Source organism: Schistocerca piceifrons, chromosome X (genome assembly GCF_021461385.2).
Source record: "Schistocerca piceifrons isolate TAMUIC-IGC-003096 chromosome X, iqSchPice1.1, whole genome shotgun sequence".
In the NCBI taxonomy this organism is placed as follows: Eukaryota; Metazoa; Arthropoda; class Insecta; order Orthoptera; family Acrididae; genus Schistocerca; species Schistocerca piceifrons.
This window is the reverse complement of record NC_060149.1, coordinates 835,460,888-835,478,834: the sequence shown is the minus strand read 5'-3', so window position 1 is coordinate 835,478,834 and position 17,947 is coordinate 835,460,888. Positions and strand designations below refer to the sequence as shown.

The window sequence follows — 17,947 nt, the reverse complement described above, 5'->3', positions numbered from 1 at the left end:
GGATCTCACTTCTTGTCAGGCATTTATACTGGTCACTGCATTAACAGTAATTGGTTATCAGAAATTACTGCAACCAGTCGCCTTTTATGTAGATGTATTTTATTTAACCATGACCGGTTTCGAGCTGCCTAGCAACTCATCATCAGATGGTATATACATTTAGTGCTTTTTTGTACCCATTGTGTGGGTGGTTGAGTATCTGTGGCTAGACAGAAACGAGAACAAATAATCGCTATATGTGGTACAGTATCACGAAATATTTACAGCATAATTTATATTTAACGTATAAGAGCAAATAATCACTACATGTGGTACAGTTACATGAAATATTTACAGTTTAATTTACGTTTTGAGGTGTTACTTACAGATAAATCTTTCTGCAGGTATATATATCTCTTTTAGGACGTATTTTTGAAACCATTGTGCCTTGTTTTTCACAATTTCACAAGTTAAAACTTTCACTAGATGTATATTACTTTTATGAGGCACTGTTGGAAACATATATCTTGTTTTTCGTAAACATCGCTGAACACACTTAGCCACAGATACGAATACAGGATTTACACATTATAAACAAGCCAAAGATTGCAATATAACTACAGTATCAAAGATTTCAAGTTGACCAGAGGCATTATTAGTCATCGCACACACTGACAAGAGATTTGTCTTTATTACATAGAAAATAAATGTAAATTAGCTTAAACTATTAAAATGTTTATTTATAAATTAACTGTGCAATTTTAACAGGTATATAAAACTAAATTTTTTACATTATATTTCAGTTACATTTAAGATTATTGGTATTGAGAGTATTATGACATCTAATTTCTTGCTCCTTCCATTGGCTGATCTTGGCATATGATGTCAGGGATGAGAGGTTGATGGTTAACTTGAAATAATAAGTAATGCTGGTACTTGAAAGGGTGTGGAAAAGGAGTTGGGGGTGGGGGTGGGGGGTGGGGGGGGGTTGTTTTTTTAGTGGTACAAGCTTTTATGTGTGTGTGTGTGTGTGGGGGGGGGGGGGGGCATTTTGTTTCTGAATTACTGTTTAGTTTTTAAGTTCAAAGAATCCTTAAAATTCTGAAAGAAGGAGTTATTCGCCAATTCTGTCTGCTCATTTAAAATGGTATGTGGGGAATTATGTTTGTGGGTGAAAATCTCTAATTGTTCGAGAAGATCCATCTTGAATCCCTTGTCTACAGTGTGTAGGATTTGAAGGTTAGTTTTAATGTCTGTTATGGAATGTTTATTATCTGCTAGATGGGTAGCAAAAGTGGATCTATTTAAGTTGTTTAGGCGAAGTGCATCAGTGTGCTCTTTGTATCGGATCTCAAAATTTCTACCTGTTTGCCCTATGTAGTAGCAGGAGCAGCTGTCACATCTTAATTTATATATACCAGATTTTTGGTAGGGTGTGCTAACCTTCAAATCCTACACACTGTAGACAAGGGATTCAAGATGGATCTTCTCGAACAATTAGAGATTTTCACCCACAAACATAATTCCCCACATACCATTTTAAATGAGCAGACAGAATTGGCGAATAACTCCTTCTTTCAGAATTTTAAGGATTCTTTGAACTTAAAAACTAAACAGTAATTCAGAAACAAAATGCCCCCCCCCCCCACACACACACACATAAAAGCTTGTACCACTAAAAAAACAACCCACCCCCCCCACCCCCACCCCCACCCCCAACTCCTTTTCCACACCCTTTCAAGTACCAGCATTACTTATTATTTCAAGTTAACCATCAACCTCTCATCCCTGACATCATATGCCAAGATCAGCCAATGGAAGGAGCAAGAAATTAGATGTCATAATACTCTCAATACCAATAATCTTAAATGTAACTGAAATATAATGTAAAAAATTTAGTTTTATATACCTGTTAAAATTGCACAGTTAATTTATAAATAAACATTTTAATAGTTTAAGCTAATTTACATTTATTTTCTATGTAATAAAGACAAATCTCTTGTCAGTGTGTGCGATGACTAATAATGCCTCTGGTCAACTTGAAATCTTTGATACTGTAGTTATATTGCAATCTTTGGCTTGTTTATAATGTGTAAATCCTGTATTCGTATCTGTGGCTAAGTGTGTTCAGCGATGTTTACGAAAAACAAGATATATGTTTCCAACAGTGCCTCATAAAAGTAATATACATCTAGTGAAAGTTTTAACTTGTGAAATTGTGAAAAACAAGGCACAATGGTTTCAAAAATACGTCCTAAAAGAGATATATATACCTGCAGAAAGATTTATCTGTAAGTAACACCTCAAAACGTAAATTAAACTGTAAATATTTCATGTAACTGTACCACATGTAGTGATTATTTGCTCTTATACGTTAAATATAAATTATGCTGTAAATATTTCGTGATACTGTACCACATGTAGCGATTATTTGTTCTCGTTTCTGTCTAGCCACAGATACTCAACCACCCACACAATGGGTACAAAAAAGCACTAAATGTATATACCATCTGATGATGAGTTGCTAGGCAGCTCGAAACCGGTCATGGTTAAATAAAATACATCTACATAAAAGGCGACTGGTTGCAGTAATTTCTGATAACCTTTTCACACCACAGTCGCAGTGTTCCACATCCACAATGGATAAAATTCTTAACAGTAATTGGTGCATGAAAGCTTTACCCCTTGAGACATTCCGTTTCCTAGGAAAGCATACAGCACTAAATATTAGTGAAGCGTTAGATAATGCAATTTGAAGCTGGAACATCGGAAACAAAGTTGTAAGCATCACAATTGACAATGCCAGTAATATGACGACAGCCGTACAGCTCATTCACGGTGGCAACATAGATATGCAGCAAGTGTTGTTTTTAGCACACACTATCAATTTAGTTGTGAAAAGTTCTTTAAATAGCAACAGCGAGCTCTGCATTGTGCTAGAAAAGGTGACAAAAATGTTCAGTTATTTTAAAACAAACTGCAACGCTAATGAAAAACTCTGTAAGATTCGGGATGTAATGAAGAAAACCTGTTGATAAATTAATTCAGGAAACCGAAACCCGATGAAAGAGTACATTGTATATGCTACAACGCCTGCTGGAGCAAAAGGAATGCATTGCAGCCTGTTTATCGTCTTTCTATTCAGGTGTTCACAAACTCGCATCTGACGAGTGGCAAATTTTGAACAAATGTTTAAGTGTACCGGAGCCGAATTGGTAAGACGTGATAGCTCAACTGATAACTGTACCTTTCTTTCGGAAGCTATTCCTAACCGCTTGCAGAGGGAGACCGGGAGGTCCAATGACATTTTGAAGAAACGTACCTACAACGAACGGGAAATCCTGTACCGTTCTGGAAGGAAAATGAGTTAACCACGTAGCTGACGTGACAAAAAAATAGCACGCATACCTGCAACTTCTGTTCGCAGTGAGATAATATCTTCCAAAATAATACTGCTTGTAAGCAAATTAAAAGACCAGTTGGTTAATAAAATAGTGTTCCTAAACAAATACCGACAGTAGTTCGGTAACGGTAAGCGAAAATGCATTCTGGTGAATAACAATTTTTGTTGTTGCAGTGAGCAAAATGTATGTACGCAGTTTCTGGGTATAATGGGTTAAAACCCTGCGGCGAGCGTGTGGCGGCAAACGGTACCGCCATTTCGGGTTTCTTTCCGTAATCAAGTTAGCTCGCCAAGCACACAACAGTAGCGCTAGATACGCTTCGATGACACTGTTAGGTGACAAATTCACACTACTGTCGCATTATAAAACCCTCCATAATAGCGTGACTGGTCTGTAAAGTGGACACCTACAAAGTAAATGTGGCGTGATCTCTGCTGAATGTTTTGAAGATCAGAAGTTATATTTTGCAAAAGCGCTTGGAATGAATGGTTATATAGTTACTGAAGATTAGTATTATACTTTTCTTATTGTTTTGAAGGCTCGAACAAAGAAAAGGACTGACGCCAGACGAAACTGGCACCTTCTTCTGGAATCATCTGACGAAGAGGATTATGCTGATTTCTTTGACAGCAATGATGAAGCAGAAATAATCGAGGCTGCAGATTATTCCAATGAATCTGAACCATCGTACGATGGCGGGAATGAAGTGAATGAATTTCCAAGTGATGAGTGCCGTTTTTATATCGGCAAGGACCAGGAACCTTTATGGATAAATAATCCGTTAGTGGTGCCGGGTAAAACAAAACTTAAGAATATAATCAAGGTCTTATTCACCCGAAACGCAATGCTATAGGAACTAAAACTGAAACTGTAAGTTTTTTCTAATGTTTTGAACCTGAGATAATTGATTGTGTTGTTGCGAATACCAATAGATAGACAAATAACAAGAGATCATCTGTCAGTTACGCGAGGGACAGTGACTGCAGAAATATACTTCTGCGATAATGGCTCTCTTAAGGAGCACTGTTTCTCATTGCTGTACAAATAAGAGGACGCACAAACATATTAGAGCTGTGCGCATCAAATGACACAGGAATGATTATTCTCAGGGCAGAAGCGCCTTCTGTTCTTGCTCCCGTCACTGAGGTTTGATGATACTTCAACCAGAAAATAGCCACTTGCAGTTGACACTACTGGTGCCATCCGCGAAATATCTACAGCGAGGGGAGTTGAGGGGTTTTCTGCATAAATAGTGTAACCCGCAAGTTTCCTGTTTTTTTTAGAAAAAAAGGAGTAGATATTTTGTCTCTACATGAACTTAAAAATTGCATTTTCAGCGCCAAAATTGTGGGTTACATCATTTTATCTAAAAGAAAAATTTGAAACTTTGTTGTATTCCACATTTTTGTACATTTATGCCTCATTGTTGCTGTCTACGAACAAAATATATATTTCCAGAATGAGATTTTCACTCTGCAGCGGAGTGTGCGCTGATATGAAACTTCCTGGCAGATTAAAACTGTGTGCCCGACCGAGACTCGAACTCGGGACCTTTGCCTTTCGCGGGCAAGTGCTCTACCAACTGAGCTACCGAAGCACGACTCACGCCCGGAACTCACAGCTTTACTTCTGCCAGTACCTCGTCTCCTACCTTCCAAACTTCACAGAAGCTCTCCTGCGAACCTTGCAGAACTAGCACTCCTGAAAGAAGAATATATATTTACTGTGACCGGCCGGTGTGGCCGAGCGTTTCTAGGTGCTACAGTCTGGAACCACACGACCGCTACGGTCGCAGGTTCGAATCCTGTCTCGGGCATGGATGTGTGTGATGTCCTTAGGTTAGTTAGGTTTAAGTAGTTTTAAGTTCTAGGGGACTGATGATCTCAGATGCTAAGTCCCATAGTGCTCAGAGCCATTTGAACCATATATTTACTGTCAGAATGAAGTAACCTACATTGTCATAGTTTTAAGAAAAAAGACGGAAATAGCACTATTTAAATTAAATAAACAGTATGTATTAAAGAAAGTAAACAACATTTATTTCACATTTTAATACAAACATGGGATGCAAAATACAACTTCTTCCTTTACTGATATTAGTACTCAAAATATTGTAACTTTTTATGGTAATATTACAAAAATGTCTAGACGTTTCTCCTAGTAAACAAGCAATCACTCATTTTCGCCTTTTTCACTCAAAGAAATGTCTGTATCAGACTCTGGAAGGGTAGTCTGTGAATTAATAATATCGTCATAAAATCTTTGATGGATGGGAAGAACATATTTTATCAGCTTCCTTAAATCTTTAGCCTTAGCATGTGTTATTGTTGGGTTTTTCACCTCAGATAACTTTAAACCCGCGAGACAGCCTAGTTGATATATTTAACGTCCTTTTCTGGTTTTCTCGCCAGTCATAGACCTGTAGGGTAAGAGTGGGGGAAACACACGCACCTAAGGAAAAATCGATGTGAACCATTCTTAACGTCATTAAAACCTACGAAAATAAGTATATACCATACAATGGACATTTCTCCACATATTCCAGTCGTCTGTAAATAGTTGTAAACAGTACCCTAATTTTGAACATTAAAATAAAAGAAGTGCAAATGCGTGGTATTCCCCACCCCTGAGGGTAAAGACACGCAAAGTACTGAGTAATAACACGCAAAACAAACAAACAATAAAAATGTACAATACTTGCTATTTTTATTTGCTAATTACTTACTACAAGTAGTAAACAGTATATTCAAGAAGGAAATAATGTAATTCTACAAACATGTTCTAAAATTTTCGTCTTTACATTTTTATTGATGTGAAAAGAGTTCATTTTCTCATACAGCAAATATCGCACTTGTAACGTTTTGGAGTGTTCCAGCAACTACATTCTTCATGACTCTATCTGCTACAACAAATACATCGATACCATAGTTCTCCATCTTTCCCAAACTAAACAGACATCTTCTGAAATCGCCAATGGATCAATATCATCATTTCATCGTCATCACAAACGTTCTGCAAGTCCAGATGTAGGTCATCCTCGCAGCTACTTTCACTTTCTTGGTGGTGTTTCTTCTTATATAATGTCTGTTTCTTCTTCGAGACTTTTTTAAGTTGCAGATTTCTGCACTTATCTGCTTTATCCTTAAGATTTCTTTTCTTGTTTCCTTCAGCTTTCTTTTTCATGGCTACTTTTTGTTTCTTTATTGATAACTCTGTTAGCAGTTTATTCTTTTCTGGAGTTGCTGTAAGGATCAATGACTTTCCCTTAGGCCTTCCCTTGGCTTGTTTCATCTTATGAAGAAGTTGTTTTTGTTTCGGAACAGGAGATATGTCAAATACACTAACATGATTGACACATGCACTTTTAGTTGATGTTGTTGTGATATCTTCTAGGCCTACTAGAAGTGGAACATCTTCTGCTGAAGATCCAGGAATCTGTTCTTGACTCCTTTTGGGGATATGTGGCTCGTTTGTAGATGCAACCACTTCATTTCCATTTGTTGCATTCGGAACGTCTTCATCTTCAAGGACAACGTCTCTGAAGATCTCACATCGTTGTAAGTTGTCATGCTGAAATTTGTTTGGATTGAAAGAGCAAATCCCACCTGCCTTAAACCCTGACTGCCCTTTGTCCATGGTAGCGACCTTAATATATGCCTTGTTAAAAAGTTCTGCTGACTCATATGGTGTAATTTTTTGATACACCTGTGACTTCATATACATGTCACATTCACGATTGAAGACTGATTTCAAAGAAGAAATAATGTAACATCTAGTGGTTGAAGCTTGTGAGAAGTGTGTGGAGGTATGGTTACCATAATAATAGAATGTTTTTTACAAAATTCAAAAATTTCAAGTGAAATGTGGCTGCTGTGATTATTTAAAATCAGCAGCACAGGGTAATCAATAGTTGATTTTACATTTTTCTGAAAATGTTGGGTCCATTTGAAAAATAATGACTCACTGGACCAGCCATTGACGGAACAACCATATATTGCTCCAACTGGTCCACCTTTACTTAAGAGATTTGACATCCTCTTCCTGGGGAAGATAAACATAGGGGGGATGTAGGTACCAGCAGCACTGAAACGACGTATCACAGTCACGTTTTCCCCCCTTTCCCAAGACGTGGCCCAACCCGTTTGTTTAACACCTTTAGGAGCCAAAATTCTCTCGGGCTTTTGTACAGTATTTATGACCGTTTCATCGACGTTGAACACTCGCCCCTCTTTAAATTTATATTTTTCAAAGACATGTTCTAAGTTTTTAAAATATGCATTAACCTCTTCTTCAATAAATGGCTGTATTCTGTTAATGCTAGTTGCTTCAGATTTTCTCATGCTAATACTTGGGTTTCTTTTTAAAAATAGAGCTAGCCAATCTTTTCCAGCTAACCTAAATGACTTATCAAAATTATTTGCAATGTTGTTAGCCTCTGTATACTCCAATGCATTCTTTCGCAGCTGGATGCATGTAATGCCATAGAACAGTTTGACCATTGTAATAACACGATCCCTAATCTCATTCTCCTGTTCTGTCGAAAATGTTGGGTTTCTTCCAAGTTTTGGACCCTCGGTATTTTTAACGTTCATCCTCGTTCGCAGAGTAGCTTCATGAATCCTGATAGCTCTTGATACTTCTCTTATTTTTCTTCCAGATTTGATGGCATCAAGAGCCTTACAAAGTTCCTCTTGCGTCCATTTTGCTTTCTGGGTTTTTCTTTTATAATATCTACCCATCTGAAATTAAAAAAAAAAAACCCTCGTTAGTATCGAAAATATAACCTGCAAGGGGGAATACCACGCACTTCAACAGCTGCGTGGCATTACCCCACTATAAGTTCGATGACTAACCTAACCATAACTCGGCACCTAATTCAAATAGCGGGACAAATCTACAATTAAATTAAAGGTTTCATCTAGGGTTAGTAGTTGATACGCAAGAATTACATTAAAGCAACTTATAGTACCACTTACCTTGCAAAATACAGCTGACCAAAATTACATGAGACACACCGAAAATAAGCAATACTTCACTGCTCCAACAATACCACTGGAAAATGGCTGGCGTAAGCCGCGTAGTGTTTGTTACTCTTGCCGGCAGGGTGTAGCACCAACTGGGAACAGCTTGTGCCATTCAAACTGCGTAAATCAGCCTGCGTGGGATTACCCACACGCGTGTAATTCCCCCACCTTCCCCTATGGCATATCTCGATTTACTGTTTCACAGAAATCGATTTCAAAAGAATTTTCCTTGTGACATTTCAGCCACTCTATCTTCAGCCAGTTGATTTTGTCACCGTGCATGCATATATTCTTCTTAACAGTTATATCTTTCAAAGGCTTGATGCTTTTAAAATCATCTTCCTGTAGATGAGTGACTTGAAATTTGTTTCCTTTCTTTTTTGCCACCCCAGTAATTCAAAAAATATATTATTTTTCTTCATCCCATTATCTGTACATGAGAAATCCTGTCGCAGGCCATGAAAGATTGTCCTTATACAAAAAATTTTAGCTCAGTTGTCTCAACACTAATCTCTAGATATGTGACAATATATAGCAACATAACAGGCAGATTGAAATTTCGATTTTTGTCCCACACAAGTATCGCTATTGTTCTGGCGTAACCACAAGCGCCGGAACGAAGATGAAAAACGGTAGAGAAGAGATGGCGGTGAAACTACGTTCAGCCCCTACAAGGGAGAACATAAGCGCCGCTCCTAGCAGACTCGGCCGCTCAGTATACGGACAGCCTGGCAGAGAACGCTAGATAGCCGTTATTAGTGATCCACAAACTGTGTGTCAAACTTGCATGAACATCGTACATAGCAAAGAACTCTGAATTATGTTGCATGTCGCCCATCGCTTGCGACATCGCTGTAAATTTAAAGTTAGATAATGGCAATCGTCTTATTTGTAATAAAAGCCATTAATGTGACTTGAATTGTTGTATAGCATTCTGAGAACGCAGCATCCTATAGGCACCCTACAAGCGACGAGTGGGCAGGACCTCACAACTATACCAGACCGATTTCTTTACATATAAAATACATGAAACAACTTCTTGTGATCCTCTACCTGCTTGTGCCTCTGTCCAGAAATACATGGAAGCTTTGTCTTCCACTAGATTGTGAATACAGAAATTGAAGCAGCTTAACTGCTGTAGACAGTGTATCTCAGAAACTGGGAGTTTAGGCAATGCAAGAACACTCTGGAAATCGAATGCTATAACACACATCTCAGGATCAGATATGGCCAGTTCTAAATCTTCTTTCATTTGGGACCTCGCCAGTTCAGCTCTTCGAAGATGTAGATTATGTGACAGTTCCAGCATTTTTATTTTCATCAGTTAAAGCTGCTATTTCTGTTTTCTTAATTTCACATCTTTTACATGTATCAGAATGTGATGGATGGAATGAAAGACTGAAATCTGAAGTAAATACGTGACAGTAAGGAGATTCCTTCACTGGGGTGTAATCTCTTCTTTACACCAATCCAAATACAAACGATGCATTTTAGTAATGTTCAGTTCGAGATGAAGGTATTCTCGATTTGGATTGCTCTTTCTGGAATAGTGTGAGTGGTACCTTGGGATGATCCCATGTGTTCTTTAACTTGACATTTGACTTCTGCAGGAGTTTTGTTAGCAGGTTCACATTTACCACGATTATCTGGAGTAACATCTCCTTTTTGTTAGTAAGAAGTAACAGCACGATCCACCCAACCAGACGAAATTTGAAATGAGATTTGGAAAGCAAGTCTGCACACATTAACATTAGTACCGTCCTATTTCTTTAAGGTGTATGTACGAGTGAATGCACGACGTGATTCTGTTGTACTACATGACCACATCTTCATTGTTTGTTGCACCAATCCACAGATAAAACTTTTTTGAGCTAATTCATCTTCTTTGCCAAGGGAATAGAACCTTTCAAAATTGCACTGCCTGTCTTCTTGAGGAACATTAACCTCACAGTTTTTAGAACAATTGCAATGATGTAAACCAAACTTTATGTACTTACCAGTAACACGTTCCATCTTCTTTAGATTTCGTTTCCACAAATCAGGATTCCTTGTTCTCTTCCTACCTTTTTTTTTTTTAATGGCAGGAGTGTCATCCTCAACATCAATAAAGTTTCCACTCGCATTCAGATTAGCAATTTCAATTCCTTCAACGAAAGTAACTGTTGTTTTAATTGAGATACTTGGCATTTGTCCATCATTTCCAGGACCCTTGAGCGTAAGGTTACCTCTTTTTACATTGTGGATCGTTTATAGGAGCAGACACAGCAGATGTTTGTAGTCTTGCTGTTTCAGCATTGCTTTGTCTTTCCACATTTCTCTTTTTAAGCTTCCTTTTGGGGGTTTCATAATCAGAGTCATCTTCGTCTGAAGAAACATGTGGAACATATCCATGATAAAACCAGGATCACTCAGATTTTCTTTACTAAATGAATTCATAGTGGGTTACACCAATTTTACACTCAATTAATTTCAAAATAGTTGTCAACAAGTTACACTAATAATGTTTTACTCCTCAATATCATCTGAAAGAAGTACAAAGATAACAGGCTATAAAATGAATGTGATGAAGTTACAAAAAACGCAAAAATATAAAAAAATGGGTATTTGTGGATTACACCGTTTCTGCACTAAACCCCTCAGTTCACAGCCATAGACGAAATGCTTGTTCGTTTTCGTGCACGTTGTGGTTTTGTGCAGTACATGCCCAATAATCCTGCCAAGCATGGTTTGAAGTTGTACGCATTGTGCGATAGCAAGACATTTCACAATTGTAACGCTGAAATATACTGCAGCATACTGGACCATAACTTGCATCTACCCAACCTACGGATATTGTGAAGAGATTAGTTGAACCAATCAAGGGCACTCACAGGAATGTAACTAGGACAACTATTATAGCAGTTATCCTTTAGGACAATATCTTCTAGAAAATGGGTTGACCTTCAAAGGGACACTGAAAAAGAACAAGACGGATATTTCTCCTGAATTTTTGCCTTATAGGTAGTGAGAAACTGGAAACTGTCTTCCTGGATTTCAAGAGATTTCTGTCTCATTTCGTGTCGAACGGAAAGACACGAGGCTGTGCTTTTTTTTCTGTCGTCAGTGCATGAAACTGATGAAATATACACCTGTACAGGAAAATCCGTTGTAAATCTTGTCTACAATAAACCAACGGTGACTTAGATAGTCTTGATTACATGTGTACATCCTACTCCACTCAGAGGACAACAAGAAGGCGACCCTTGGCCTTGTTTTTCTGGTATCTGGATATTGCTGGAATTAATTGTTCAAATGTTCAAATGTGTGTGAAATATTACGGGACTTAACTGCTAAGGTCATCAGTCCCTAAGTTACACACTAATTAACCTAAATTATCCTAAGGACAAACACACACACACCCATGCCCGAGGGAGGACTCGAACCTCCGCCGGGACCAGCCGCACAGTCCATGACTGCAGCGCCTAAGACCGCTCGGCTAATCCCGCGAGACTGGAATTAATTCTCATGTACTGTTCATCGCAAATAATCTAGAGAAAACGTCCAGAAGAAGAACTGGCCTTGGCTCTAACGGAGAGCCATTTGAAACATAGGGCTCCACTCATTACTTTACCAAAGGACATCCAAGGATTTCTGTCGCCCTATCGATCAAGCTCCGTAAGTAGTGTGGAAGGTGCTATGTTTGTGGCGGTAAAAAAATAGCAAAACAACTGTGACTTGCAACAGCTGCAAAATATTTGTTTTCAAGTAACACAGCAACAACATTGTGACTTTTAATGACTACAGAGCTTCTCTGGAGGAACAAAGTGTGTGAACTTTTTATGTGTGTTCACGATTTTTTCCTTAACTGGATGTCTTGTTCTGCATTATAGACATACAATCATGCAGTGTGCTAGAAATTAGTGATGCCCGTCCATGGCCAGCAGCAGGTATGGTCATGAGGGCTCCATTGACCGGAAGCCACAGCTTAGCATCTCACAATCGGTGGGTACAAAGACAGGTTCCAATTTGTCAGCTCTTCAGGTATATAATACGCTTGGTAGATGGCGCTGGACTGGACTGGGCTAGACTAGATTAGATGTGACTGGCTAGTTTGTTTCACCTTCGAATGTTGTGTTCAAGTAAGACAATGAGCATTACATATGACAATTAGAAACTGCAGAGAAAATCTTCAGCATTTAGACTGGGATGAGGTGTACAAGGAACCCGATGCTAATTTAAATATAACTTATTTCATGATACACTTGTAAGAGAATTTGAAAACTGTTTCCCCACGAAAGTAGTTAAATTTAATTATAAGAAATCATGCAAAATACCTTGGCTTACTAAAGGAATAAAAATATCTTGTAACCACAAAAGGGAACTGTATCTAACAACAAGAAAGAATAATGACCAAGAAACAACCAAATATTATAGAAATTACTGTGCTACATTAAGAAAGCATGTGCATCATGTCTGAGATTAATACCTCTGATAACAAAATCAAAACAATTTGGAATATTATTACAAGGGAGACAGGACAACCAAGAGTACAGGATGACGGAGTCACCATCAAAGTGAATGGAAACTTGGTAAACAACAAGCCGGAAGTCGAAAACATTTTGAATAAACATTTTTTAAATGTTGTAGAGAAAATAGGATCTAAATGTTCATCAGAAGAAGCAAGGCAATTAATGGAAGAGGCCTTACCCACACCATTTGATCCAATTGAATTTTCACCCAACTCTCCATCTGAAATTAGGAAGATAACAAACTCTCTCAAGAATAAAAGCTCACATGGGATTGATGGCATTTTCAGCAGGATAATAAAAGCTTGTTCCCAAGAAATAAGTGAGATTCTTAGCCACATATGTAATAGCTCTCTGAAGCAGGGTATTTTCCCAGATAGACTGAAGTATGCCATTGTTATAACACTGCATAAAAAAGTGGATACGTCTGATTGCAACAACTACCGCCCAATCTCTCTTCTGACTGCCTTATCCGAAATTCTTGAAAAAGTAATGTATTGTAGAGTAGCTTCACACCTTTGTAAAAATAAAGTTTTAACAAAATGTCAGTTTGCTTTCCGGAAGGGTTTTTCAGCGGAAAATGCTTTATATACTTTCACTAATGAAATATTAAATGCTCTGAGTAACCGGAAGTCACCCATTGGGATTTTTTGTGATCTATCAAAAGCTTTTGATTGTGTAAATCATGGAATACTTCTAGATAAGCTCAAGTATTGTGGTATGAATGGGACAGTGCTCAAATGGTTTAAATCATACCTAACTGGAAGAGTGCAGAAGGTTCAAATAAACAGTTCACATAATATGCAAAAAACTGGTGATTTCTCAAACTGGGGAACAATCAAGAATGGGGTGCCGCAAGGTTAGGTCTTGGGTCCTCTGCTGTTCTTAATATATATTAATGACTTGCCATTCTATATTCACAAAGATGCAAAGCTGGTACTTTTTGCCGATGATACAATTATAGCTATCACACCCGACAAACAAGAATTAACTGGTGAAATTGTAAATGATGTTTTTCAGAAAATCATTAAATGGTTCTCTGCAAATGGGCTCTCATTAAACTTTGACAAAACACAGTATATACAGTTCCACACAGTAAATAGAATGACCCCCTTAATAAATATAGACTTCGATCAGAAATCGGTAGCTAAGGTAGAATATTAAAAATTTCTAGGTGTATGCATTGATGAGGGGTTGAACTGGAAAAAACACACTGAGGATCTGCTGAAACGTTTGAGTTCAGCTACTTATGCTATTAGGGTCACTGCAAATTTTGGCGATATACATCTGAGTAAATTAGCTTACCACACCTATTTTCATTCCCTGCTTTCGTATGGCATCATATTCTGGGGTAACTCATCATTGAGTAAAAGAGTGTTCATTGCACAAAAGCCTGTAATCAGAATAATTGCTGGGGCTCATCCAAGATCATCCTGCAGACACTTATTTAAAGAGCTAGAAATCTTGACTGCAGCCTCACAATATATATATATTCCCTTATGAAATTTGTTATTAACAATCCAAACGAATTCAAAAGTAATAGCAGTATACATGGCTACAACACTAGGAGAAGCTGCCACAAAAGTCTTTGGTCACTTACCTAATAGCATCAAAAGTCTGACAGATAGCCATATAGCATTTAAAAGGAAATTAAAAGAATTTCTTAATGGCAACTCCTTCTACGCATTAGTTGAATTTATGGATATAGTAAGTGGGTAATCTCCCAACCGCCAAAAAAAAAAAAAAAATTATTGAGTGTCATGTAATATTTTGTCTAATGTAATATCTTGTATAGACACCTTTTATTAATCTGACACATTCCACACCATTACGAAGTGTCGTATTCATTATCTATGGAACAAGTACTAATCTAATCTAATCTAATCTACATTTGTAAAAGAAATTGTACAATGTATTTACCATGTTTCTGTTGGGTAGGATGTGACTTGCGACTTGTAAATAAGTATAAGTATGTTTCATTCCCCAATGCTGTTGCAACAGGACTCCTGCATATAGGGAGCATGGATATATAACAGTACTCCTCCTATCAATTGTGATCCTCACGTTCCCCTCCCTCCCTCTGTCCTTTTCCCAGGCTCCCTCCCTCCCCCCTACCATCCTGTTTTTTCCCCACCTACCCTCTCTCTGAGTCCCATATCTCCCCTCCCCCCCTCCACTGACCTGAGTCCTTTTGCTTTCCCCTCCTTTTGCTTTCCCCTACACTGCCTCCCCCAATCCTTCTGCTTCGGCCCTGCCCCCTATTTTTTTTTCTATGTCCTCTCCCTCTATCACCCCCCCCCCCTGCCCTTTTCCTCGCCTCCACTCCTTTTTCCCCCCTCATTGGTCTGGGTCCTCCCCCGCCCCCCCCCCCCCCCCATCTTTCGCTGTGTCGCCTCTATAGTGCTGTTTAAAGTGAATGTTCAGTGTTGTGCATCCCCTGTCAGTGTTGCAAACAACCACCATACTGTCGCTAGTTGTGTTTTTTATCTCGTGTGAACAGAAACCAGACTATCAACGTGTTTGTTTAACTGTGCCTGTCCACTTACTGTGTATCTTCATCCGCATCATCAACACCGTGTTTTTACATTTAAAATTCCACAACTTTCCGCCATTTTACAGTTTCTTACAATGTCACCATTTTATCACCTGATTTTATTGTTTGTTTATATTCTCATTACGTTTTTCAACTTTTCCATAGGCTGTACAGCAGCCTATTACGCTGCTGCCAGCCCCCCTCCCCCCTCAGAGTGGGGAATCAAAAAAATGGTTCAAATGGCTCTGAGCACTATGGGACTTAACATCTATGGTCATCAGTCCCCTAGAACTTAGAACTACTTAAACCTAACTAACCTAAGGACATCACACACATCCATGCCCGAGGCAGGATTCGAACCTGTGACCGTAGCAGTCGCGCGGCTCCGGACTGAGCGCCTAGAACCGCTAGACCACCGCGGCCGGCTAGTGGGGAATCGAAATGCAATAAAGCAAAAAAATAACAGCACTGGAACAGGGGGTCGTTGTTCCAGTATTGTTACCCATCCTTATCTCCCTCCTAGCAGCTGTTTACTTGCAGATAAGCAGGAGGATACTGTCCTGCACTCCTGTGGTCATTTTCTGTTGTGTTGTTATTACCCATCCTTCCCACATACGGCTATTGGCTATACTGGCTGGAGCAACTCTCTGGTGCTAGAGTAATAGCGACAATATCCTCTTTATATGCAGTAGTTATTGATGAGATTGGTTAGAGCTACTCTCTAGTCCTTGATCAATGGCAACTACCACCCCCCCCCCCCCCCCCCAGCTCCCACGTTTCACAGCCAGACAAAAAAAATTAGCGTTTACCAACTGATTTTGAATTTCCTACCAATTTTTGAATTTCCTGCCAATAGAAGTATGGGAGTTAAACTGCGCCAGTATTCTGGGTTGGCCATCTTGAATTGTGATGTCATAGTTAGACTGTGCCAGTATTCCAAGGATGATGGAATAAAGGGAGTATCCCACAAGCTTCCACTCCAGCGATATGTAAACTGAGTTGTTATACATAACCAATATATTATTATTATTATTTCCTCTGCAATGCAATGTAATTAGCGTTTGAATTTACAGCAAAAACTCGAATTTGCCACTAAAATTTGAATTTAATACCGATTTTTGAATTTTTCGCCAATACAGGGTGGGGAGGGGAGGTCTGATGATTTCCCAGAGGGGAAGGGCGAAATTAATTGATTAATCAATTTTATGTCAAAAGTGTGGTGTCATCATTGTGGTGTTGCCACATCTACACCAGGGGTCAAGGGTGGGGGAAAGTACACCATCTAGAATAAATTTGGTAACAATGCAGAGTGGGGTCATAGCTACCTTACACCACTAATGCTGACATCACTTTTTCTATTGGTCGGTAAATGTCAATGTGTTCTAATCCTTACTTTTTAACAAATGTTCCTAATTAACTGGAAACATTTAATTTCCAGATAAGAATTTTACTCTCAATATTACGTACAAGGATATTTCATTAAATTTGTGAGAAGCATGAGGGGATTCATTCATTATAATTTAACTGTGTCAAAATGTGTGTCGCACTGTTTAATTCAAAATTTATGAAGACATTTTTGGATATCAAATGCATATGGGTTTTGCTTGTAGAATGTACCCCAATTTAATTGATTGTTTTGTTTTGTGTTTTATGCTGCTGTTAAATGTCCATTTTATTTATGTGTTGCTTCTATGTATTCCCTCTTCTTTCACTCATGAGTGCAATATCACAACAGGGTTCTGTCGATTTCTAAGTGTGGATTAGAAATGGCCTTCATTCTTGATGTTAGACATAATTAGGATGGAGTCAGAGTATTAGAATGTTTTTGATGTGTTAAGTGGCAGCGTGAGAATGACCAGTATGTCCAGATAGACAGACATTAAAACACACAACTACACTACTGGCCATTAAAACTGCTACACCTCGAAGATGACATGATACAGACGTGAAATTTAACCGACAGGAAGAAGATGCTGTGATATGCAAATGATTAGCTTTTCAGAACGTTCGCACAAGGTTGGCGCCGGTGGCGACACCTACAACGTGCTGACGTGAGGAAAGTTTCCAACCGATTTCTCATACACAAACAGCAGCTGACCGGCGTTGCCTGGTGAAACGTTGTTGTGATGCCTTATGTAAGGAGGAGAAATGCGTACCATCACGTTTCCGACTTTGATAAAGGTCAGATTGTAGCCTGTCGCCGTTGCGGTTCATCGTATCGCGATATTGCTGCTCGCGTTGGTCGAGATCCAATGACTGTTAGCAGAATATGGAATCGGTGGGTTCAGGAATGTAATAAGGAACGCTGTACTGGTTCCCAACGGCCTCGTATCACTAGCAGTAGAGATGACAGGCATCTTATCCGTATGGCTGTAACCGATCGTGCAGCCACGTCTCGATCACTGAGTCAACAGATTGGGACGTTTGCAAGACAACAACCACCTGCACGAACAGTTCGACGACGTTTGCAGCAGCATGGACTATCAGTTCGGTGACCATGGC

General features: G+C 38.8%; 1 protein-coding gene across 1 annotated transcript in view; it reads left to right on the top strand.

Annotated features, from left to right (window-relative positions):
• Window positions 1-17,947, top strand: part of LOC124722732 — a 155,051-nt gene that overhangs the window by 38,972 nt on the left and 98,132 nt on the right. The window contains exon 2 of the mRNA XM_047247873.1: window positions 3,922-4,163. Coding sequence (XP_047103829.1) covers window positions 3,922-4,163 — 242 coding nt within the window. The remainder of the gene's footprint in view (window positions 1-3,921; window positions 4,164-17,947) is intronic.